At 34.7% G+C, this 24,781-nt stretch overlaps 2 protein-coding genes across 3 annotated transcripts; one reads left to right on the forward strand and one right to left on the reverse strand.

The window, feature by feature from the left end:
• The first annotated feature begins 19,227 nt into the window (after positions 1 to 19,227).
• On the forward strand, positions 19,228 to 21,775 carry LOC113292579. Its single transcript, XM_026541466.1, has 2 exons — positions 19,228 to 19,502; positions 21,169 to 21,775. The coding sequence occupies exons 1-2, from the start codon at positions 19,345 to 19,347 to the stop codon at positions 21,491 to 21,493; spliced, it is 483 nt and encodes a 160-aa protein (XP_026397251.1). The 5' UTR covers positions 19,228 to 19,344; the 3' UTR covers positions 21,494 to 21,775.
• Positions 21,776 to 22,373: 598 nt separating this feature from the next.
• Positions 22,374 to 24,459, reverse strand: LOC113296970. Of its 2 annotated transcripts, none has more exons than XM_026545338.1 (3): positions 24,302 to 24,450; positions 23,490 to 23,560; positions 22,374 to 23,058 (listed from the first exon to the last, which is right to left on the reverse strand). In XM_026545338.1, the coding sequence occupies exons 2-3, from the start codon at positions 23,556 to 23,558 to the stop codon at positions 22,519 to 22,521; spliced, it is 609 nt and encodes a 202-aa protein (XP_026401123.1). In that variant the 5' UTR covers positions 23,559 to 23,560; positions 24,302 to 24,450; the 3' UTR covers positions 22,374 to 22,518. The 2 variants fall into 2 exon arrangements, with proteins under 2 accessions (XP_026401123.1, XP_026401122.1); XM_026545337.1 differs by having other exon boundaries at positions 22,390 to 23,058; positions 23,490 to 23,565; positions 24,302 to 24,459.
• Positions 24,460 to 24,781: the final 322 nt, after the last annotated feature.

Consider the following 24,781-nt stretch of genomic DNA (forward strand, 5'->3'; position numbering starts at 1 on the left):
AGAACTTAAGTCCACGAACCCAGTCCCCGAACATGAGTAGGTTATATCTAAAAACGATATTTTCTTATTCTCATATAAACTAAGGAATGCAAATTGCAAACCATGGCTATATAGTTCATGAACCGATTCGAGTGAATCAAATTGTTTTTTCTTAAATTGTGTCTTGTGTAGTTACATAAGATTTCCTTGCAATTGAATAACTCTCTAACTAGGTCATTTGAGTCACTTGAACTAGTTATGGTGAAGAAGAATATGGTTGATATGCAAGTGTCCATATAGCTAACCATTTGGTTGATTATTGTTGAACCAACAAATATACAAGTTTGGGTACGGTTACACAAGCCTAGAAACTTGCATTTCATTTGTGTGTAACAATCTAGTTTTCGATATAACGGTTGAAAGATATTAGCTTGAATCCAATCAGGTTTTCATCTAACGGTGAATATTGAATGCTTTGTTACCAAGCTAACATTGATTGCAAACCCTGATTTGAAAGACTATATAAGGGAGAACTCTAGCAACTGGAAAACCTAATCCCCACACCTTCTGCGTGATACTAGTTATGATAAGCTAGACTCGATTCTCCTTTAACCTTTGGTTTCTTCTTCTAAACCAGGTTAACGACTTAAAGACTTCATTGGGATTGTGAAGCCGGGCCGATACTACTTTTATTGTAGTTGTCTGATCTGATCTTGTTGTTTCTATCGTACGAGTACAATTGTAATAATTGGCTTGAGATTTCTATCTCCGATAGGCAAGATAAAAAGTAATCACAAACAAACTTGGTCTCATAGTTGTGCGATCTGATATTGATGTTTCTATCGTACGAGTACAATTGTAATAATTGGCTTGAGATTGATATCTCCGATAGGCATGATATGAAAGAAATCACAAACACTTCGTCATCATTTGTGATTCCGCAATATCTTTTTTCGATGCGTCGATTAAGATTATTGTGAGGTGACTGATAATACTAGGTTGTTCTTCGTGAATATAAGTCTGGTTTATCAATTGGTTCATGTTCACCTTGATTTATCAAAAGACGGAACAAAACTCGTAGGTATATTCGTGGGAGACGGATTTATCTCTTACCGTATAATTTTCTGTGTGATACATATTTGTTTATTAAAGTCTTCGACTTTGGGTCGTAGCAACTCTTAGTTGTGGGTGAGATCATCTAAGGGAATCAAGTACGTAGCATCCTGCTGGGATCAGAGACGTAGGAGCATAACTGTACCTTGGATCAGTGTGTGATTGATTGGGGTTCAACTACAGTCCAGACCGAAGTTAATTTGGAGTAGGCCAGTGTCTGTAGCGGGTTAATACAGTGTGTGTTCAATCTGGACTAGGTCCCGGGGTTTTTCTGCATTTGCGGTTTCCCCGTTAACAAAATTCTGGTGTCTGTGTTATTTTTTTTCCGCATTATATTTTGTTATATAATTGAAATATCACAGGTTGTGTGCTGTTCAATCAATTAGAATATCCGAACTTTTGGTTGTTGATTTAAATTTATTGACACTTGGATATTGGTCTTTGGTATCATCCAAGTTATCTCTCTAGTATTTGATATAGACTCGCAGATTTCTATTTGCTTGAGTATATATGAAATCGAAAGATTGAGATATAAACTCTTTGATATACTTTTTATCTGGATTGAGTCTGACTGTCTAGTTGATTCTCTAGAAAGTATATTGAAGTTTTTCCATACAGATTGCTAAGCAAAATATTAGGTGTGGTTGTTGTACCCCCACTTTTTCAATTGGTATCAGAGCAGTCAAACACTCTAAACCTGATAAGTTTGTGTTTGTTCGTTCCTTAAAAATTATCCCATGGGAAATTTCTTTGGAAAACTTGATCTTGGCATCTGTAACGTACGCCAGAAGTCCTTAAAGATTGCTCAAGGATTATTATGGTTAAAACCTCAGGGTTCACATGATAATCTCATTTCATCTAAAAATAAAATTTTTGATGATGAGAACCAATCTAAAGGAAAAAATAAAAAGAAGGATAAATTGAGGAAACGTTCGTCACGCTCAAGGATATGGACCCTCACTAGATTAACTCTTGATCTCTTTGAGGAATACTATCGTAATTGATCAATTGATAAAGATCTATTTAGAGCGTTCGAAGGCGTTTTTAAACTCTTAGAAAAACTTAATTTTGTTAAGTCTAAGAATCCTTCCGAAAAAGGTTTTGTACATGTTAAACCATCGAATAATATTGTACGACATAGGATTCGGAAGAATTTTCCTTCTAGCCAGATCAAACGAAGGATAGAAAGCTCTGACTGCCCTGATTATCATCATTACGTTGATTATATCACGGGGACTGTTCACACATATCAACCAGAAATGTTGCATGAGAATTCCTATGCACATTATGCCTCTTGGTAACAAGCCTGGCACTACCACATTTGTATATATCTTAGAATGGGTCAATAAATGTTTGAGTTGTGTACAGTTTTGTTATTCTCTTATAGAATACCAAATAAAGCTTTCTACTGCATCCATCGTCTCTCACAAAAGTGTGTTGTCACGGGATGCATAACCTTTGATGTGCAAACGGCTAAGAAAATCCTACTTTCCTTATGTGGGTCGCGGTTCACAAACGGGTCCAAGCCCATTTTTAGTATCTTAAAGAAGAAGTTCGCGCACCCTCTTCTTCATCACCCGTCCGCGTACGTAAACCTCTAGGGTTTTGTGTGTTTCCTCCATTGAAGCCTTCTTGGAGAAATTTAAAGAAAGGGTGTTCAAGATTCACTCCAAGTAAGTAAATTCCTCTTGTTCCTTTCAATTTCTCAGATCTCATGATGAATTCCAAGGGCTCAAAAAGAAGCTCCAAAACCTCAAATACCTCTAGCATGGATTCTCCTTGTGACCAAAATTCTCTTAGGATTAGGTTTGTGGATGATTCTTGTGCTAGAATTTTTGAAAAGATTTCATCTAAAGGTTTTATCCTAGAAAAGAAATTGGATCTCTCTAGTGGGCATGAAGAGGATTTAGCTTGCTTCAAAAAATTCAAGCTTGGAAATATCTTTGATGGTCATGGTCAAGGATTTGATTCCCTCACAAGAATTTTTTATGCCAACATTCATGATGTTGATCTTAATAAGATGGAATTCAAATCCATGATAAATAGAAAAATATTTCTTGTTGATAGAGAATTAATTCAAAGATTACCAACATTCCGCTGGGAAACGTGCGTCTTCCTAGACCAAGTGACGAACGTCCATCATGTGATGAAATCTCTATTGGGCTTTGTGGAAATAAGGTAGTTTGGAATCAAGGAAAGTTTCCTACTAATGATCTTAGTATTGTGTTGATGGCATTCGGAAAACTTGGTATCTCGAATCTTTGTCCCTCCACAATTGAGAATTCTTGGTGGAGCCATGAGTTTGCGGAATTGGTCTATTTCCTTGAATCGGGTGTTCAAAGTCTCGATATTTGTGGTTTTATCATCTTTCAAATGACTTCGATGACTTCACCTATCAAGATGTTAGGTTACCCTTGCTTGATTGGTCAAATTTGTCGTGATCGTGGTTTTGATCCAATTGGCAACTCTCCCGGGGTTCCCAAACCAGTTCGTCCCTGTACTTCAGACGCATAAGGGAGAATGTGTGCGAAGTACAAAGAGATGCTTCAATTAACGATTGTGACCCTATCACCTTGAGACTTCTTCAAAAAATTCACAAGGGCGTGTCTAATGTCGATTCAAGGGTGAAGTACGTACAAGAAAAATTGTCATTGGTTGCAACTAAGTTTCCTGAGCTCAAGGAAGAGTTGAAAACAATTCAAGCATCTTGGAGTATTTCCGATGAGGAAGACAATAAGTAAAAGATGATCTTTTTGCCTAGTAAATCTTCTATTTTCTTTTTTTTGTTAGAAGAATAACTAGAGTTTGGAATAGCCATTATTGTGAGTACACATAACTATGTCCAACATTTTCATCTTCATGTTTTAGATTTATTGGTTTAGATTCTAAATTTGTTTGGAAGATGATTTTTGTAGTATTAATCTTTATGGTTTTATATTGCAATATTGTTATGGGATATGTGTGTTTGCGTCCGTGAACTGTAATTGTCCCATACCTTGTCAAAAGTAAAGTCTTTCGTATATCGATATGCATGTATTGATAAAAGAATGAATAGACTTTTGCCAAATACAAAATTTAAGCCTATTATGTCAATTATTGATGGAAGATAGGTTAAAATCTTTTGTTTGCAAGGATTATGTCTATTAAATTTCGTTATGCGAATAATGATGGAAAATAGAATGAATCCTTGTGTATTCCGCAGTATTGATCTTTCCTGATCCATATTTTATGTATTACTGTGAGGCTCCGTAAAGTGTCTTATGTTGAGCACTAAACGACCAAGTTAATTATTTTTATGATTAGCTTAGTTGTTGTTCCGCGAGATACTTTATGTCGAGCATATTCAACTAAATCAATCATCTTGTTTGGTTATTTAGTTGTTTCTCCGTAAGTTTTCTTATGATGAGCATGACCAATTAAATTGATTACTTTTGTGATTAGTTTGGTTGTGTATTTCGATTAGATTAATTATGGGTTCTCTTGTGATTAATCTAATTGTATTTTTCTTAAGTCTCCATAAGTTCACTTATGTTGAGAATCTTTCGATTAAATTAATCATGGGTTTTCTTGTGGTTAATTTAATTGAGTTTTTTGAATTCAAATTCATACTTGTATGCGTTTTGTTATGTCCAAAGAAATCCTTCTTTTCTTTCGAAATTAAGGTCGCTCTTGTTGTTCTTTCGGGAATGACATTTCATGGGGGAGAGTTCTTAATTGAACTTGTGCTTAATTGCCAAATCTTTGTGGGGAGTGCGGCTGTGGTATTTATAGGGGTTATCTTGTATCTTTATAAACTCCTTAATGGATGCATTTAGCTTCGGCTATGTGATTGCATCTAAATAAGATGATATGTGTTTCTTTCTTTTGGTCATGAAATGTCTCTTTCGGAAATTTCATTAGGATCCTGTTCTTGTACCTTTGCCAATTTTATTGACAAAAAGGGGAGAATTAATATGTAGTTCACACTACAAATACATATGGTTTTCGAATCATTATGTAAGGGGGAATGGTTTCCATGTGAGATGGAGTATTGAATAAGGGGGAGTGATACATATCACCATAGTATTATTGTTGAAGTTGTGATACAATTGAACTTTGACGTTGTGTAATGATACTATGACATTGTATAACAATGATTGAGAACTTTTGTTTTCCCGTTGTTATAGCTAAGGATTTTCAACAACGATGATGCTGAACTTACAACCTTTGGGATCATTGGAGTACTTGGAAGTGACGAAGATTTCGAGTAATGTTGAAGATTAGACATGTGGCATAGGAACTACAAAAGTTAATTTATTTATTTTTTGTATTCCATATGTATTGATAGTTTTGTCATTAAAATTGACAAAGATGGAGATTGTTAGAGCATTGCTCGGTCGAACTCGCATGCGTTGCTATCTCAAGCATGTTTGTCAATGTTAGTGATCAAAGCTATAAGTCTTGATTTCTAGTCTACTATAGCTAAGGTCTCGGACTAGGATAGAGAGTGTAGTTGAGCTCAAGAACTCCATGGCAATCATCATACAAGACGAAGGACTGCTCAAGGAACCGGTGGATCTTCATTGACTAAAAGGTATGTGAAGACTTGAACTTATCTATCACTCAAAATTATATTTATCTCCTATCTTGAGACAGAAGTCTTTTTGCTATATAGACTTAGATTATACACATTTGCTATTTCGAGCCGAGTTTATCTCGTCTATCTATTTCTCGAAATATGTGTTGGTAAGCTTTCGCTTTAGCCAAGTTCATCTTTACCTAGTGACGAAAGTCATGACAAGTTTCAATCAGTTTGAAAATTGCTTACTTTGACGAAAAATAGTTTGTGAATAACAACTATAGAATATCAACGTCCTCTAAGAATGTTTCAATGATTGAAATGAGAGTTTAGATTACATAACCATTGGAGGATATAAGCATTGTTGTGGAAGCACATATATGTATAAGTCCTTATTCCTTGAACCGAAGTTTGCGAAATTTGTTGATCAAGAAAACCGGAATGGTGGCGTGAGCCAAGTCCGCGAACTCAGTCTGCAAACTGGCGGAAGTTCTCGTCCCGAGAAATTATGTTGGAATTTGTGAACTCCGTCCGGGAACTTAAGTCCGCGAACCCAGTCCGCGAACTTGAGTAGGTTATATCTAACAACAATGTTTGCTTATTCTCATATAAGCTAAGGAATACAAACTGCAAGCCGTGGCTATATAGTTCATGAATTGATTCGAGTGAATCAAATCGTTTTTGCTTAAATTCTGTCTTGTGTAGTTATATAAGATTTCCTTGCAATTGAACAACTCTCCAATTAGTTCATTTGAGTCACTTGAACTATTTATAGTGAAGAAGAATATGGTTGATACGAAAGTAATCATATGGCTAACCATTTGGTTGACTATTGTTGAACCAACAAATGTACAAGTTTGGGTACGGTTACACAAGCCTAGAAACGTGCATTTCATTTGTGTGTAACAAGATAGTTTTCGATCTAACGGTAGAAAGATATTATCTTGAATCTAATCAGGTTTTCATCTAACGGTGAATATTGAATGCTTTGTTACCAAGCTAACATTGATTGCAAACCCTGATTTGAAAGACTATATAAGGAAGAACTCTAGCAACTGGGAAACCTAATCCCCACACCTTCTGTGTGATACTAGTGTGCTAATCTAGAGTCGAATATCCTTTAACCTTTGGTTTCTTCTTCTAAACCAGGTTAACGACTTAAAGACTTCATTGGGTTTGTGAAGCCAGACTGATACTACTTTCTTGTAGTTGTGTGATCTGATCTTGGTGTTTCTATCGTACGAGTATAATTATAAGAATTGGCTTGAGATTGATATCTCCGATAGGCAAGATATAAAAGAAATCACAAACACTTCGTCTCATCGTTTGTGATTCCGAAATTTCTTTTTTCGCTGTGTCGATTAAGATTATTGTGAGGTGATTGATAATACTAGGCTGTTCTTCGGGAATATAAGTCTGGTTTATCAATTGGTTCCTGTTCACCTTGATTTATCAAAAGATGGAACAAAAATCGTAGGTATATTCGTGGGAGACGGATTTATCTATTACCGTAGACTTTTCTGTGTGATACAAATTTGTTTATTAAAGTCTTCGACTTTGGGTCGTAGCAACTCTTAGTTGAGGGTGAGATCATCTAAGGGAATCAAGTACGTAGCATCCTGCTGGGATCAGAGACGTAAGAGCATAACTGTACCTTGGATCGTGTGAGATTGATTGGGGTTCAACTACAGTCCAGACCGAAGTTAATTTGGAGTAGGCTAGTGTCTGTAGCGGGTTAATACAATGTGTGTTCAATCTGGACTAGGTCCCAGGGTTTTTCTGCATTTGCGGTTTCCTCGTTAACAAAATTCTGGTGTCTGTGTTATTTCTTTTCCGCATTATATTTTGTTATATAATTGAAATATCACAGGTTGTGCATTGTTGAATCAATTAGAATATCCGACCTTTTGGTTGTTGATTTAAATTCATTGACACTTGGATAGTGTTCTTTGGTACCATCCAAGTTATCTCTCTAGTATTTGATAAAGACTCGCAGATTTCTATTTTCTTGAGTATATATCAAATCGAGAGATTGAGATATAAACTCTTTGATATATTTTTTATCAAGATTGAGTCTGATTATCTAGTTGATTCTCTAGAAAGTATATTTAAGTTTGTCCATACAGATTACTAAGCAAAATATTTGGTGTGGTTGTTATACCCCACTTTTTCAAAAAGTATCCAGGAACATCTCAAAATCAACCAGTTCGCGAGTTGACTAAATCAGTTCGTGTACGCAAGTTAATTAGAGAATAATTCATCAAGTCTATTATTTATAAGTTCCAAGTTCGTGTATTGAGAAATCACTTCGTGAACATAAAAAACTAACTTGACAACTCCTTATAAACTTAATACGCAATTACGATATGTCGAACAATAAATTGCTCATAACCTATTATACATTAAGTTCTTCATTTGCTTGAATTTTTGATTCGGATTTTATCAAGTACTATCTTGAACTGGAGAATTCTTCTTTGTAGTAATATTCATCATAATACTAAAGTTATACGACGTTGTCTCGGTATATATAATGGTAGATAATATGAGAAAATAGGATAATCAGTCTCCAAATATATTTATTGATGAAGTTCTCGTAGATGTCTCTGTTGTTTTTCAGTTTTCAATCTTCAAGGTCGATTGGTGAATTTTGATATTCATCTTTTATTCCTAGTATGAGAATGATCTTAGTAGACTATAAATCAAGATGTAGTTTGACCATCAACTAAATTTGATAACAAACTTGATATACCAAAACTTGTAAGTTTAACTGGGCGATGCTCTGACACTGTCTCCGTTCCACTTTAATTGCATAAGTAGGTTTTTTGAATCCCAAATTACTTGATGATTATTCATACTTTCACAAAATTTCATGATTTGTTGATATTTTAAAATCGACAACTAACTTAGAAAATTGTGAAGTTTCAAGTTTCTAAAGCTCTTTCTCAAATACTAACAAATATTACAGCAAAAAATAGTATTTACACATATATAAAACTATTAATTAGTGTTTACACACAAAAATTTTCAATATATGTTTTTATCCGCACTTTAATATATTATTGTAGTTACTAGGTGTAAGGATATGTTGGTTTTTCCAACAAAAAAACATGCCACTTTCGCCTTCCTGTAAATATATATCAATATCTAATGATGTATTTTTACATATGGGAAATATTTTTAAAACTAAGTTAGTGTTAATACAAACCCTATATTTCTTCCCTAAATAATTATGTGAAAATACCACAAGCTTCGCCACTTCATGAAGCTGCACAATAACCAATTTCTTCTCTCACCTAGGTTTTATCAATCTTCATTTTATTTCACTTTCATTGTATTTGCTTTTCAATGGTGAAAAAGAAAATTATATCTCTTATTGAAGCTTTAGGCTTGTTGAAACAAGTGTTCCTTATGCGGAATCTGTTAATACCGGGTATAATGAAGTAGTATGTGGAATAAGGGCGGTTAGATTTGTGATTCAGGTAACCATGAAAGACTGTAGTGAAGTTACTGGAGGTATGAAGATTGTTATTAACGGATCACAACTGTTCGCAAACGGCTTTAATACAACAGTTTGTAATGGTGATATTATAACTGGTAGCGCTGAATGCATATCTGGCATCATAACAATCAATGCAGGGGCCAGAGCTGCTCTGTCAAATATTCCTAACGGATATTCATAAAGTGTCAAATTAGCTACTTGTTGTTTATCAATCCTCAAAGGAATAGGATCTATTATCACAAATATACAACAAGCTTTGGTATAACATTACCATAGTGTTGATAGCATTTTTAGAATCGCTAAAACTCGTCATTACAATGTTATATTGGTTAAACCTCAACTTTTGATTAAAGATTCAAAACCTTCTAAGGAGATTCAGTCCTTCAAGACTGGTTTTGGTGTTGTAGAGTTAAAACATGATCTTTATTCTATTGTCAATGCTGATCAAGAGCTCCGTTTTATTGTTAGTGCTGAACTACACCTTGGATCTTTTGTTTTCGTGGTCTTAGACATTTCTGATGGAACAAAGACTCTGTAAGTTTTCTTCTTTCTGTTTTAACTTTCTAAATAAAATATGTTAATCATGTTTGAGTTTGTTTAGTGATAAAAAATTTTTTTATGAATTTTTGATAAGATCCCCTTTTTTAAAATAAAAAATCTTTTTGTCTAAATTTCTTGCTAATGAATATCATTCTGTTAATTTTTGTTAGTTTTTTTCCTGTTATCTTGTTATGAATATTTTTTGATGATGTGTTATTACAGTAAAACATTTTTTTACTGTTTTTTTGGTCCGAGAAGCACTTTTCAGATATCCATTATTATTTGTTTAACCTAGATTAGTTACTCAGAAGGATATGTTTGTTTCTTTAACTTAATATGTTTTCTTAATTCTTTTTATCATTATTATTTCATTTACTCATTTCCTTTTTGTATAAATCTTGATGTTTGTAAAAACCTTAAAATTACCAACCATGCTGAAAATGCAAATATAGATTAATTTCCAAACAGGATCGGTCAGGGATCGGTCCATGCACCTAGGGTCGGTTCTTACCACAACAGATGGGTCCTAGGATATGTCTTGGAGTCGGTCCTATAAATGGATCGGTTCTGGACTCTCTTTCGATTACGAAAAGTTATTTCGCAAGTCTACTTCCAACTCTCTTTCGATTACGAAAAGTTATTTCACAAGTCTACTTCTTTAGATTATATATATGATATTCCATCAAATATAATCCCAAGGTTTGAATTTATTTTGGAAGTTCAAACATGCTAAATATTAATAACTTACCAATTAGAATAATGTCTATTCACGAAGCCTATAGATAAACTATACCTCATAACTTTGTATACCAAAGTTACAGAAATCAACTAGTTTATCAATCCTTGATGCTTTTATCATAGTATAATGACCAAGTCATAGATACTAGAGACAATTAAACAGAATATATTTTGTATATTATGTTTTCAATAAATACTGAATTGAGAGAACTATGATAGAAATGGAAAAGTCAAGTTTGTTGTTACTAACCTCGAACTGAAGGATGATGTGTTCGTCGATGCCGATACATCTTCAGGTTCTTCATGAGTAACAAGAACGACTCTTAACATTTTGATGTTCCTAGTCTAACCTAATGAATTTGACTCTAGTAATTAAATCAAGTAGCTTCGAGTTTTGGAACAAAAATATGACAACCAAAATTGACATACCAGCGCTTGGTGAGTTCAACCAAGTAATGCTCTAACAATATCCCCATTTGTCAATTTTGGTGAGAAAACTCTTTATATAAGGATAATACAAGAACTAAACGACAAATATATTACATTACATAACAATCTCTTAACTTTATCTTCATACGCTTGATTCCAAGTTTTAACAACACAAAGTTCTGCAACTATTCAAAAATAAACGTTGTTGTTGAAGCATTTGAATTAAAAAAAAAACTTACTCCCCCTAAAGGTGAGCTAGGCATATATTCAATCTGAACATAAATGTTATCCAATTTTGTAGTATGTAATACTACCCTGCATTGTACTTTTCATCACATGTATTCTTTCTCATGTTATTGTAAATCACCCTATACTCCGTACATTTCTCCCTATCTTTGTCACAAAAATGACAAAGGTACGAATAATACAACAATCATTTCGAAAGGACCTTCAGGTTCATAAGGATTGGATACGACCTATACGAGTAGAAGCGAATTGGAGGTCTAACATGCCACTTTTAATAAGCAACACTAGATCGAAAACTACCAAAGTAATTGGTTTAACATCTTACAAGGAATAACTATCCGAAGTAATTTTTCTTCATTTTGATAAGTCCAACTAAGATTGAATTAACTTAGTTACTTGTCAGGGTCCAATTATACTTAAATAATTGTACCTTATTTTGATAAGCCAAACTAGATTTGAAAAGAAAAACTAATTTCTTATCAGGATCCAATTGTACTTTGATAATGTTTCCTATCTCGATAAGCAAAAACTAAGATCAGAATTAGTTTTTTTATCAGGAAAACGGTTAACCAATAACTGTTCCCTAACTTTGATAAGTCAAACTAGAATCAAAATCGATCTAGTTACTTATCTTAAAAGTAATTATCATAAATAATGTTTCCCTCAATTATCATAACTAAACTCCCTACAAATATATATCACTAAGCGCAAGTTAAACATATAACTCTCCGTCCATATATGTTATTCCTTGCAAAATAAAATAATTACACACACACAAAAAAACCTTTGACAGAGGAAGGTTACATAATCTTAGTCATCCTTCCAACTAGGACACATGATTGAGATTATTTTTTGTAGAGAGTCCTCTATTTATAATGAAGAACAAGGCTAGGTAGCTTACGGTCAAAGATAAGTTCGTGAACTAGTTTCCACGTTTACGAATTATTTTGATGCCAAGTAAGCTCAACTTTTGAGTATAGAATGATAATGCTAACATATGGTAGGTTTGCTTTGAATTACAAAGAAGAATGTGCATTCGCATATTTATCGAAATAAGTTTTATGCACTAAGTGATTAGCCCAAAGATAATGGTTAAGTTTTCCGTGAATCATCAAGTATTCGTGGAGTTCAATTACTCTCAAAAACTAAATCAGTTTGTGACGTTTCCGAAACAGTTTGTGAAGAAATTGTCGTCTCAAATTCTGAAACTTTTTATATCCATAAGTTTACGAACTATCTGAATCAGTTAGCGTACTCATGTTATAAAAAGTGTCTAAGAACCTTTTAAAATCAACCAGTTCGCATACTGACCAAATCAGTTCGTGTACGCGAGTTAATAAGAGAATAATTCATCAAGTGTTATTATCTATAAGTTCAAATTTCGTGTACTGACAAAATTAGTTTGTTAACATAAAAAACTAACTTAATGACTCTTGTGAACTTTGTAAACAATTACGATATGTTGAACAATAAATTGCTTACGACCTATTATTTGATAAGTTTTTCATTGCTTGAATTTATGAGTCGAATTTTATCAAGTACTAGCTTAAACTTGAGATTTCTTCTTTGTAATACTCATCATAATGCTAAAAGCATACGATCTTGTCTCGTTATATTCAATGGTAGATAATACGAGTAAATAGGATAGTCAATCTTCACATACCTTTGTTCATGAAATTCTCATTGATGTCTCCATTGTTCTTCAGTCTTCAATCTTCAAGGTCGATTAGTGAATTCTGATACTCAACTACCATTATTCATAGTCCAAGATTGACCTTAGTAGACTATAAATCAAGATATAGTTTTGATCAACTGAATTTGATAACAAACTTGACATAACCAAAATTGTGAGTTTGACCGAGCGTGCTCTAATACCAACTAATGTAAGAACGATTAAAGTCACCAGAAAACTGGATAAAGGGGAGCGCGAGTAGTTCGTTGATTTGTTAAAAGATCACAATGATGTGTTCTCTTACTAGTATGACAAAATATCGGGTCTGGACACTAACCTAGTGGTCCATGCACTGCACATGATACCTGGAAGCCGACCAATTAAGCAAATAAGTTGCACCTTTCATCACGAAGTCGATATATAGCCATTAAAGAGAAAGTCGGACGCCTTTTGGAGGATAAGTTCATTAATTTGATGAAACACCTCCACATGTTTTAACTAGGGCTGCACAACGGGTAGGATGGGTAGGATATGGCCTATACCCGCCACCCTACCCGTTTACTGGCGGTTAAGAAAATCTTTACCCGTCACCCTATCCGTCAAATAATGGATAGGGTAGGATATGATTAAAAAACTGGCGGGTAGAGTAGGGTTGGCGGGTATGGATAGGGTATGTACACTCCTAGGTAGGGTGGGTAGGATATGGCATATACCCGCCACCCTACCCGTTTACTGGCGGTTAAGAAAATCTTTACCCGCCATCCTACCTGCCAAATAGTGGATAGGGTAGGATACGGTTAAAAAATTGACGGGTAAGGTAGGATTGACGGATATGGATAGAGTATATGCACCCCTAGTTTTAACAGAATAGTAATGTGACCAAGAAAAATGGAAAAATTCATTGTTGTGGTTATTTGAGGGACCTTAACAAGGTGTGCCCAAAGGATGATTTCTCGACCCTGAATGTGGACCTGCTAGTGGACTCCACCAATGGTCATCTGATATTATGCTTCATGGATGGCTACAAACATATACAATCAGATAGGATCGCACGATGTCGATGTGCCTAAAACAACTTTTTAGACTCTTTTCAGTAACTTTTATTTAGTTGCATTGTCTTTCAGATTAAAAAATGCAGTCACCACGTATCAAAAAACGTCCGCCCGATCTTGCACGACTTACTACACAAAGTGATGGAAGTGCATGTAGACCAAATCGTGGTAAAGTCACGAAGACGTGAAGGTCACCCTCACCACTTGTGGAAAATCATCGGTTGATGTCGAAAATTCAATCTAAAAACGAACCATTTCAAGTGCCCATTCAGAATCACTTCATGGAAGTTACCGGGTGTTATAGTCACCAATAAAGACATTAAAATTGATTCTGGAAAAACATAAGTCATCTTGACCATGCAACCCCAAAAGATCAAAGAATTACAAGGTTTCGTAGGAAAAATCTCATACGTATTTTGTTTCATTCTAGGGCTGACTCAACTCGCGGCTAGGTTCCTACAACTGTTAAATAAGGACGTGGTGATTTAACTGGGGCGAAGAGCAACACGCAGTGTTTAGAAAACTCTGGTGGTTCCTGGTTTGCCTTTACATGTTGAGGCCCCTGGTAAGGGGAAAACTTCTATATTTGTATACCATTTGCGCTAACTTTGTTGCATGTATTTTATTAATGCAAGACATGGGTCATGAGCAACTGATCCCAATACAGTGTTTTAGTCACGCGCTTAAGAACGCAGATGTGCGGTACCGAGAGTACTACGAGGCACAAAACTTACGATTATATATACTAGCCCACGTCACGTACTAGACGATCGACATCTAAGCAGCAAATCCAATAACTCAACGACATCAAAACCACTACTAACCGGACGAATCAGAAAGTGATTATTATAACTTTCTGAGTTCGAGTTGTATTATAAACATCCAAAGGGCTTCTGCAGGAAAGCAATTGTGGACTTACATACTGCTTTTCCCGGGCATCGGCGATGTTGATGAGAAGGTGTCATAAAAAGTGACAGAGGCATTTAGTAAAGAACCTTGGAGTATGTTTTCATCGTTCTTTTTCGGATCCTACGGGAGCAAGGGATAACATTTGAGACCCCCATAGGGGAATTGTTATCCTACGGATTTATACCCATCAGATATCCTGAGACATACTATCAAGAAGGTAAGACTATCTTAACATCCGCGTTATCATTGTTTAACGACGATTTAAGAATCTTCTTTACATGAGAAAAATAAGGTCTTATAAAAGCTTGTTTCCTAATTCCTTCAGATCATATGGCCAGGAGAAACATAAGTTTGACACAATGATGATAATGTTCCTCAATGCCTTAAGCATCTCGGGTTTGGATATTTTTTTCCTGAATCTCCGAATAAGGAATATATTGTAAAAAATAATATATCAAAGCATATGTGGCTACTTTTGACTACTATCGCGAGGAAGAAATTTTTACATATAACCGGAAATATCACATTTTTTGATGACCATGTTAGTAAATCTTGTGAATCCGAGAGATGTTCACAGAGCTCCCTAATCAGTATTGTCTTTCTGGAAGAGTGAATTAGTCTCTCACAAAACGAGTTTTGCTCAATAAAGAATTTTTTTAATCGGGATGCTTCCAATTTCCAACTACCTCCCACTGTAATCGGAATGGTTCCAACTTCCAATCACCAAGTGGTCTGGTAGTTGGTATGCTCCCTCCCACTGCGGAGGTAGGGGTTCGAACCCTATAATTGCAAAAATTCACCCCAATTTAAGGAGTTTCGATGTAGTTTAGGGACCACTAGCCTAGGATATCAAGAAAAAAAAAAAAAAAAACTTCCAACTTCCATAAGGAAAATGAACAGTTGAATAAGAGACTTTTGAATGTGGAGTCACAGTTAGATCAATTCAATAAAGAGTAAATAAGAACAAATAAGCTTATCAATATTCTTAACTTAAATATTAATGGTAACTTGAGAGTGGAAAACTCAACTTAAAGTCTCGTAATAATCATCAAAAGTAATTTAAGCACGAGAATAAATTTCGAAAAACGCTACCAATATATATATGGTGAATAATATACCTAATTCTTCTAAGAAAATATGACAGCACTTTCCTCAATGCTCTCTAAAGGTACATATAAAGTCATTGTGGCACGAATAACAAATAACTGAGTAATTGGTTCAAAAATTTGCACGCCCTTTAAATCCGAGGTGCACATTCCGGCTCCAACCATAGTCCCACATGCCTTATTCTGATTTCCAGTTTCGTATCCTAAACAACTTTTGAGTTTTCTAACTTATCCTTATAATTAAACATATTCGTTTTTCTATCTTCTTCTTTATCTCTTCCCGTTTTTAACTCAAAAAAACTAAAGAACTAACCAGAATTAATGGAATAATAAATTGATTTTGTAGACTTCATTTACCTATACATAATAACTTATATTTGATATTAGGATTTGGGAACCTAGTTACTAACTGATGCGTATTTATAACGTCAAACTCACGACAATTTTATGATCACACGGCTAATAAATCAGATCAACGTCATCTATTAACAAGAAATCAACATGAGATAACCCATGAGTCTGCATATGATCTTCATCATCTACCGCTCCATCTCCAAAACAAAAAAGAAAAGAAAAAGAAGTACCGGATCACCCCATGCGTATCTTTGATTTCAAGGACAATATGTATACTATAAACACATCAGTGCCATTAGTATTGTATGATTATTTGATTTTAATCAGATATTTGTAATTAGTTTCATAATTTATTTTAGAGCTTATTGTTTGCATCTCCAATTATAATGTTCTCTTAAATTTGAGGAATGACTTAATTGTGTTTCTGAAACAAAATATTTGATGATTAAGAAAATTACCAAAATTAAAATTCTCTCTAGCTAAACTTCTCGTATAGTTTTCAATCATATTTGTTCTAAGGTCAAGGTTTTCTTTCCCTTGAGTGATTCCAGTAACAATGAAAACAATGAGAATTTTTTGGAGGATTTTCGTCACACCCTAACCAAATTCAAATATTAACTATGAAAACAGAAAAAACCATGATACATCAATATATTAAGATTCTCGAGCAAATACGGAGATGGAGGAGATAGATGAACCAAAGAAAGAGATTCAACTGAGTTTTGGGGGAAACAAAAAAAAAACTGAAAGTCAAAGAGAGATATGTGTAATATCAGTAATTCTTAAAGTACAACAAAAGAAAAGTAAAATTAAGAAACCCTGAAAACCAGGTGGTTTTTCGAAAAATTTATCCACCAATGAACGAAGCCGGAATGTGCAACCCCAATTTTTGAGAGGTGTACAAATTTGGACCCACAAGAAATACTCTTACTAAGTTTACATGATTGCATCCTTATTTATTTATGGATATGAACCGATTATGTGATTATTCTCACATTATTACTGAGTTTCGACACCAATATTTATTAAAGTCCAATCGAGAATGAATCTGAAGTTAATTATTTGGTGATATGCTCCTCTTTTAAAGCTTTTTATTTACGGAAACTGATTTTAGTTTAGAAAATTAATGTTAAGCGACAAATAATGGGGTTATAAGTTTATATTCCCGGATCGCGTTTTTAGTAAGAATATACGGAAAATAAGAAGTTGGGGATACTAGGTTAAATCAGGATTCTATAGGATGAGAATCTGTTGTATAAGGAAGACCTTGGTCAAATAGGTCAGTGGTTGGTGATCTTGGAGAAGAGAATACAACGTCGGCTCGGTAAGCAGGTGCAAGTGGAAAAGCAGGATCCGGAGCAGAGCTCGCCAATCACCAAAAAAAAATTCTAATTAAGCATGCCATAACGCGCTTGCCTGGGTGATTAGGTTTCCGCATAGCCCAATGCTTTATGATTCTTATTTTTACTAATTTTAAAATGAGAACATACGGCTCACTAAGAAACTTATACGATACTCTCTTTATCGAAATAGATTTAGTATGCATGTATACCTGCCTATAGATCTTCATCCCTCAAGCTTTGTCTTACAAGATTTCCATATCGACAGATGAAAAGGCTAAGAATACATTGAAAAGATGAGCTCAAGTGTGATTCTATAGATCTACCTTTTATTCTCTGCCCCTTCTCCTCCCTACTTTCCCTCCTGATGACGTGTTTGTATATGTGGCAAGCTGATTTGGATGAAATTTATACCTCTCTTTGACGTGTGATGATTTAGTCTTCTTTCTTCGACTTGCCTTTCGTTTCTTCTTCTGTCTCTTTTTTTCTTCTTCTTTGACGGTGAGTGGTGATCACATATAGAATGAATTTTTAACCAAAAATCAGATAAAACTCTACACTAATCAGATAATGTCATCTCCATTACTACTACCAGTTTACAATCACCTCTATCATAATTGTAGTTTTACAGGCTTACTAGCAACCCAATTTGATCAATAGTTTGATTTTGCTGGTGGAACTTGTATTAGTTGTATTGCTAGTAAGCCTGTAAAAATACAATTATGCCTCGGAGAAGTATTGATGCCAAGTATCTGACAATCCCGTTTTAGTGGTGATTATATTGAAAAGTAGTGATTATATTGAAAAATAAATTAGCTTAATCCACGAGAATATACAATAATTATTAGAAGTCAATATTAGTTATCTATGCCATTTTTAGGAATCCTAGGTATTGTTAGATGGCTTGTTAGATGCTAAAAATATCTTGTTACCATTTTTAAGGTTTAAATAATTATTTTTTCAAAAAAATAATAAATGAATATTAATTAGTTAACAACTGGTTAAGGTGAGCCATCGTTTTGTTTTGTGCACACTCCTTGACTCGAAGAAGACACGTTCTACTTACTTCTTACGTGGCACATAACAGATATTCGAGAGTCTATATTTGTTCACACTTCTCTAAAAAGTGTATACTCAACATATTATTCTGATTGGTTAATTAGTTAACTGATGGTCCCATGACTCTTCTTATTTATCAATGGTTAAGATTAATATGTTACTTGCACACTCGTTAAGAAATGTGCACAAATTCGTACTCGGTATCCGAAGGAAATAGTTACCAAAAGAAGATTTTGCTAATTTAACTTTTTAGCCGAAACAATGCAAATTAACAATGTTATCGGGAGGAAACTCAAAATACCCCGTCAAATTAAGTACAGCCATGGTAACTTTAAGTCTTCCGTAACTATTTCTGCTTACTGCCAGACTAATCATTTTTTCGTTCGTGCATAACCGTTGAACGTGAATATGAGTATGAATTTGAATGTGTAAGGTTATTATTGCCAATTTCATATGTACGAAACTTATGTCATTGACTCATTGTCAGAGCTTTGAAGGAGTTTTATGTAATTTAAAAAGGAAAGCGATAGTTTCGAGAAAGAAAGAAAGAGAAATGGCTCCAGAATCTAAACCAGACATTTATAACCAAATAAATAAATAAAACAAGTGAGACATGTTTGACAAGAAACAGACCAATCTCTCTCTCTCTAGTCTTCTATTTCTATACATTGAAAACACTTGACACAGGCACCCCTATTACCTTGAGAGAGTGTGAGTTAGAGAGAGAGAGGGGATTTGAAGAAGAAGAAAATGGAGAGTTCTACAGTACTGAGTCGACTCATTTTAGTTTTATTCATTCTAGGGTTAGCAGTGACAGTAGCAGAAGCTATCAGGGGTCATCAAGAGAAAGAACTGATAAGAAGACCTGGGTTTATGTACTCAAGGATCAGAGGAAGGTGTACACCACAGTAAGCATCATCAACTTTCTCTTGTTAAATAAAAACTGTTATTAGAGGACATCTTACGTTACTGTTTGTTTTCAGTAGATTTCTTTTGATGTTCAGCTAGGAACGAAAATGAAAACTATCTTTGAGATACCCCGTGAAAAGGTTTTTACGGTTGACTCGGAATTGTTCGAGTTGATTCATATCTGTTATAGGTTTAGTATACTGGATGACTGAGTCAGAACTTGTATATACCTCATTTTAGGTCTAACTACAAATTTGGATCTACAGATATACGAAAATGTGGTAGAGGAATCCAATGTTAGGGTCTGATGTGGGACCCACTAAAATCTTGGGGTCCCCTGTGAATTGCTAGATCTTACTTCAGATGATTTCCATTCATCAAGATTCAAGACACGGATCAATGGTCATAGGTCTAACCTCTTCTCATTTCTAGTTTAGACTTGATAAAACTTGTTTAAACACAAATAGTATAATGTGAGAAATGATTTAGTATAAGTACGAACCTTTACACAATTGGTATAATTTGAGAAACGATTTAGTAGAAGTATCAACCTTTATACACTTGTACCAAGTTAGAGGCTTTCGGCGGATTCTTTGAGGTCATAGGCATGTGTTTGTAATGTGAGTGGGCGAACTCAGGGGAATAGGTGTTGGTTCTTGGGACATTTGCTAATTCATGATTAATTAAGGTATCTTATGTTATGATGGGGGATAAATGATTCTTTGGTCTCATATAATCTTTAACAAACAATATGTCAGAGTCCGCCATACCTTTCTTGTTTTGTCTGCATCAATCTCAAGTATTATTCTTCACAAATTCAAAATTCAAACACTTGAGCGTTGGTTTTCATGCTGTTTTAGATTTATTTTTACTTTAAGTTTGCCTTTTCTTTTCATTTTTTATGGTGTATGTCTTTTGTTTATTCTAATTTTCATTTTGTAATTATTTTGAAAATGTGACAGTTGGTCTTGGTAATTGTTAAATAGTGATATCTTTAAACTTGCTTTGAGGAGAACCCACCATGTGATTAGTGGGGATGTGATTTTAGTTGGTCAAAATATAAAGTTAAAGCTTCATTCAAATCTTCAAATGAAGTGTGGTCCGTGTGGAAGTAAGAAAACAATGTACTCAGTAAAAATACTTAAAACTAGCAGGTTTGAAAAGTAACATAGACTAGTCGTCGCACCGGACTCTTTGATGTCATTTCCGGAAGCAAGAGGGGAGAATGAGCTTTGGCCATTAGGGGTAATTGAATGGTTTCCGAAATGACAAGTCTGTCGGACTTTGAGTAAGCTTTTTTGTCCTGTAGGCTTCTTCTTCTTTGGTTAAACCATATTAAGGTGGCTTGTCTCAGACTCGTCGACCATGAAATGTTGTGGTACAACCAAACACATAAACTTGCAGTCAATTCGAACTCCCCATTAGGAATTAGTTTAATATTCCATGACCTACCACATAAGAAGGGATGCACATGATGTTAGTGCAAGATTGGGGATGTCTAGTAAGCCTATTTGTTGGAGTCCAAATATCAGAATTTATTGAGCTACCGATTGCTGGATTTTCTAAATTTCTAGAGTAAAATCTCTCTGTTTTTATTTTATTTTTTTATGTGGAAAGAAATATTTCTATACACACCGGAAGAATGCTAAATGTGATTCTCTTCAGGTTTTGGAGTAGCAGAAGAGAGGCATGGCCGAGGATGGTCCCACAAACATCATCAGTGTCAAAGGTGTTCGGCTCAAGAGTCTATGAACGATACAGAACAGACTTAACATTGTTAGAAGCAACAGAAAGGAATGACGACAACAACAATGCCTTTTCAAGTTTGTTGAAGCAATCTAGTGCAGCACTTCTCAATTCATATTCTAGAAAAGACTTTCCGTATACGGCTTGGGAAGTAAAGACTGCATTAATTCAAGCTCTTGTCTCAGAGGAAGCAGCAAGTCTTCAAGCCCAACGTTTCTCCCATGCAAATGAGGCCTGCACTTAGATTTCAGAAAACATGCACAGTCCGGTACCGTTCAAGTGCTTATACATATGTTAGCAGCTAAATTTTAGTTTTTTTTTTTTTTTTTGGTTTTAATTAATATGAACTGATGTTCTGTAGATCTCTACTGTTTAGCTGTGTTTAATATCAAAAAGAATACCCTCTCCTGGGTTTTGATTGTAAAAATACCTTAAGGGCTGTATCGAACTCTCTTTCTTAGCACAAGGCTTTGTAACTGTGCTTTTAACTTTTTATTTTTTGAGAACAAAGACATGTTTGTAGAAATGGGTATTGCTGCTTAATCAGTTCGGTGTTCGTAATAGGTAGCTAAATATGTTGCGATGAAAGTTAAGTGCGCTTTAAATTTACTACATACAGAACTGGCAGTATTCTGAAGTATGCTTGGTTTCATAATCTTTCCAGAATCCCACGAGTCACGACCAGAAACAAAAAGCTCTATAGAAAGGGACAACAATTGCTTGATCCTTTGTAGATACTAGTAACTTAAAAGAACAGTCATGCTGCTAATGCTTACTTGGTCCTTAGTTCCAGTAATAGTATACACGAGTACACGAGAATAGGGAATTTTGCTACCAAGGAAGCACATTGGATGCTGACTTGCTTTAGTTTCTAGTAGGATGTCTCGTCAGGAGATATGCACTATGACCCATACACAGGATCACGAACTTGAACAAATTCTGGTCTTATGGAAACAAAGAAAGAAATCACTGTACGGTTACCTTGATGGAACAATGAACTTGTTTCTTTCTTAAATATGTGCAGAAAGCTGAACAACTGGGTTTTCACTAACGACGCGCTTCCCTGGTAATCTCTAATTGTACTCAACATCACTATTCTTGTACATCATTTTACCAAAAAAGAATGAAGAAATACAATAGTTGGTGTAATATTATTTCATTTTATTTTCTCAAATGAATATGTATCAATGAAACTGCACTTTTTCTTATACATCATTTTACAAATACAACAATACACCTATACAGATACAAGATAAAAACATAGACAGGCTAAAAGCGAACCCAACATCGGGTACATAAAGCCGCACAGTCTCCTTTACAGTCAATAGTATAACCCAACACCTTCGGATTGCGTAGTAGAAGGCTTCGAAGAGTTTTCCCTTTAATTGCCCAAACTTTCTCTAATATTTGTACGTTATTTTTCAGCTCAGTCTCAAGATTACATCCAAGAACCTCAGGAAACTTCTTGAGTAACTTATAAAGATCTTCATCTGCAAGCCCTAAACTTTTTAAATAATCCAATATGCCGTTTACAGTCTCAAGTTTTGGAACTTCTTTTGTTCTTTCTTCACCCCAGTAAGGTGAATGTAACTGACCAAATGCTTTTCCTAATATTTTTTCTTCTTCTTCATCGTTGAAATTAAATGCAGATAGAGCTTGTTTGCATGATTCCCACATTGCTTTGTCTTCGTCGCCTGAAATTACAATCTGGGTTTGTGCAGCTGAATGTAATTCCCACTTCTTCCTTGATACACAGACAGAGACCCATGTATTTCCTTTGATAATGTTGGGTTGAACTTTTGGTGTTACCTGTTATCACAAGTGTTCAGGAGAGCATAACTATAATAGTTTAAATGATGAGAAAAAATGAAACTGTGCCCTTGAAGAAGAAAATATTACACGCAGATACGCAATTAGAAGTCAAACGAAAGAATAAACTTTTGCATTGTCAAATTGTAAACGTTAGCTTAAGAATTGACATCTCTCACCAAGAGGAAACAAGTACGAAATCACACAAAACTAAACTAGATTGAGAATCAGCGTGAACTCGGCTAAGGTGGCCTACAAGGTTGAAACCTTCCCATATATAGTCTTCACTATTCTTCCATACATAACAAGCATACCATTTTTCTTATCTTCTTAGTTCTAGCCATTCCAAACTTAATCTACAGTATTACACCAGTTCAACGACCATGTATGATTTTGCGTCAACAGGAAGTATGAGCAAAGAAGAAACTTACAATTGATAAAGAACAGCGTGTTGCATATTCCAAAGTCAGCACAGGAGAAGCTACTAATTTGGCCAGCATCCCTGCACTGTCAAATCACCCAAATTAAGATATCAAACAAAAGAACAACCATCACAGAGCTGAACAACTTCTAAAAACAAAGTAAATAGAACTAGAACTGTAAAACATGTAAGCCATCCTAGTTGGAAAAGACAAAGATGCTGTCGATCCAAAAATTTACATATGAACACTTTCTGTATTTAGAATCCATCACTTGTTAAATGTTGATCTTGCTAGGATGATGGTTTATCTAATTATTTAGGAAAAACTTGAATTTTGGGGCTTAGTGTAATTATATTCTAGAAATTATCAAATCATGCCTAGGTTTATTTTTGATCCACAAATACAAGGAGATCCTTACATTGAACCTTCCATGTTTGATCTGTAATTAAAATGAACATTATCTGCCAAACCCTTCACTACATAGAACATTTATAATCATATAATTTTAACTGTGTTGGCACCTCCACTCCATTTGTTAATATGAGAAGCAGAACCTCAAAAAGAAATTAATTTTTCCAAAAACAGAAAACCAATAGCGTCTCATGGCATCTCTAATTCTAACTGAAACGATATTAGAAGATGAAGAAAAAAAACACTCAAACTGGTCCTTATATGAGTACATAGTGGATAATCTTTGAGCTGTTTGATTAATCTGTAGCATAGTTAATGGTGATAAGAAATAAACAAATCACAGATTATTTTGTTTAAAGAAAGAAGAATTAGCAGGTGAAACTGGATTAGATTTTGAGTAGCAGTAGTACCTGAAGAAATTGAAAACCCCTAACCAGAAAAATCAATCAGCAGAAGAATGAAGTCTGCACCACTAATATGGAGACAAGACGTGATTTTGCAGAACTTAGGTTGGGAATTTTGTGAGGGTAAGAGAAAACGTTCGTTGCAGTCACCTTAGCCTATTGTCCTCCTTATGGGGTCAACTGACTCTATATCCCAATGGACAGCCAAATGCTTCTTTTACGTGCCGACCCGGCACGTTAGTTTCAGGGAACAGCTCCTTGGTATCAAGTCAGTCATTCCGCACTCCTCCTAAAATGCTCGGTGGTACAGAATTTTATCCTTTTGTGAACTCCGCCGTTAGAAGTCAGTCATGTCGCAACAGAACAATATAGATTTATCATTTATGCAACAAAATATATATGTTCATTCAGTGGTAAATGTAGCGTATGTTCAGCTTTAGAAATTTTGCTAAATGGATCCTATATGTTTGATGATTCACTTAGCCG

The sequence above is a fragment of the Papaver somniferum genome, chromosome 7 (genome assembly GCF_003573695.1).
Source record: "Papaver somniferum cultivar HN1 chromosome 7, ASM357369v1, whole genome shotgun sequence".
Lineage (NCBI taxonomy): Eukaryota > Viridiplantae > Streptophyta > Magnoliopsida > Ranunculales > Papaveraceae > Papaver > Papaver somniferum.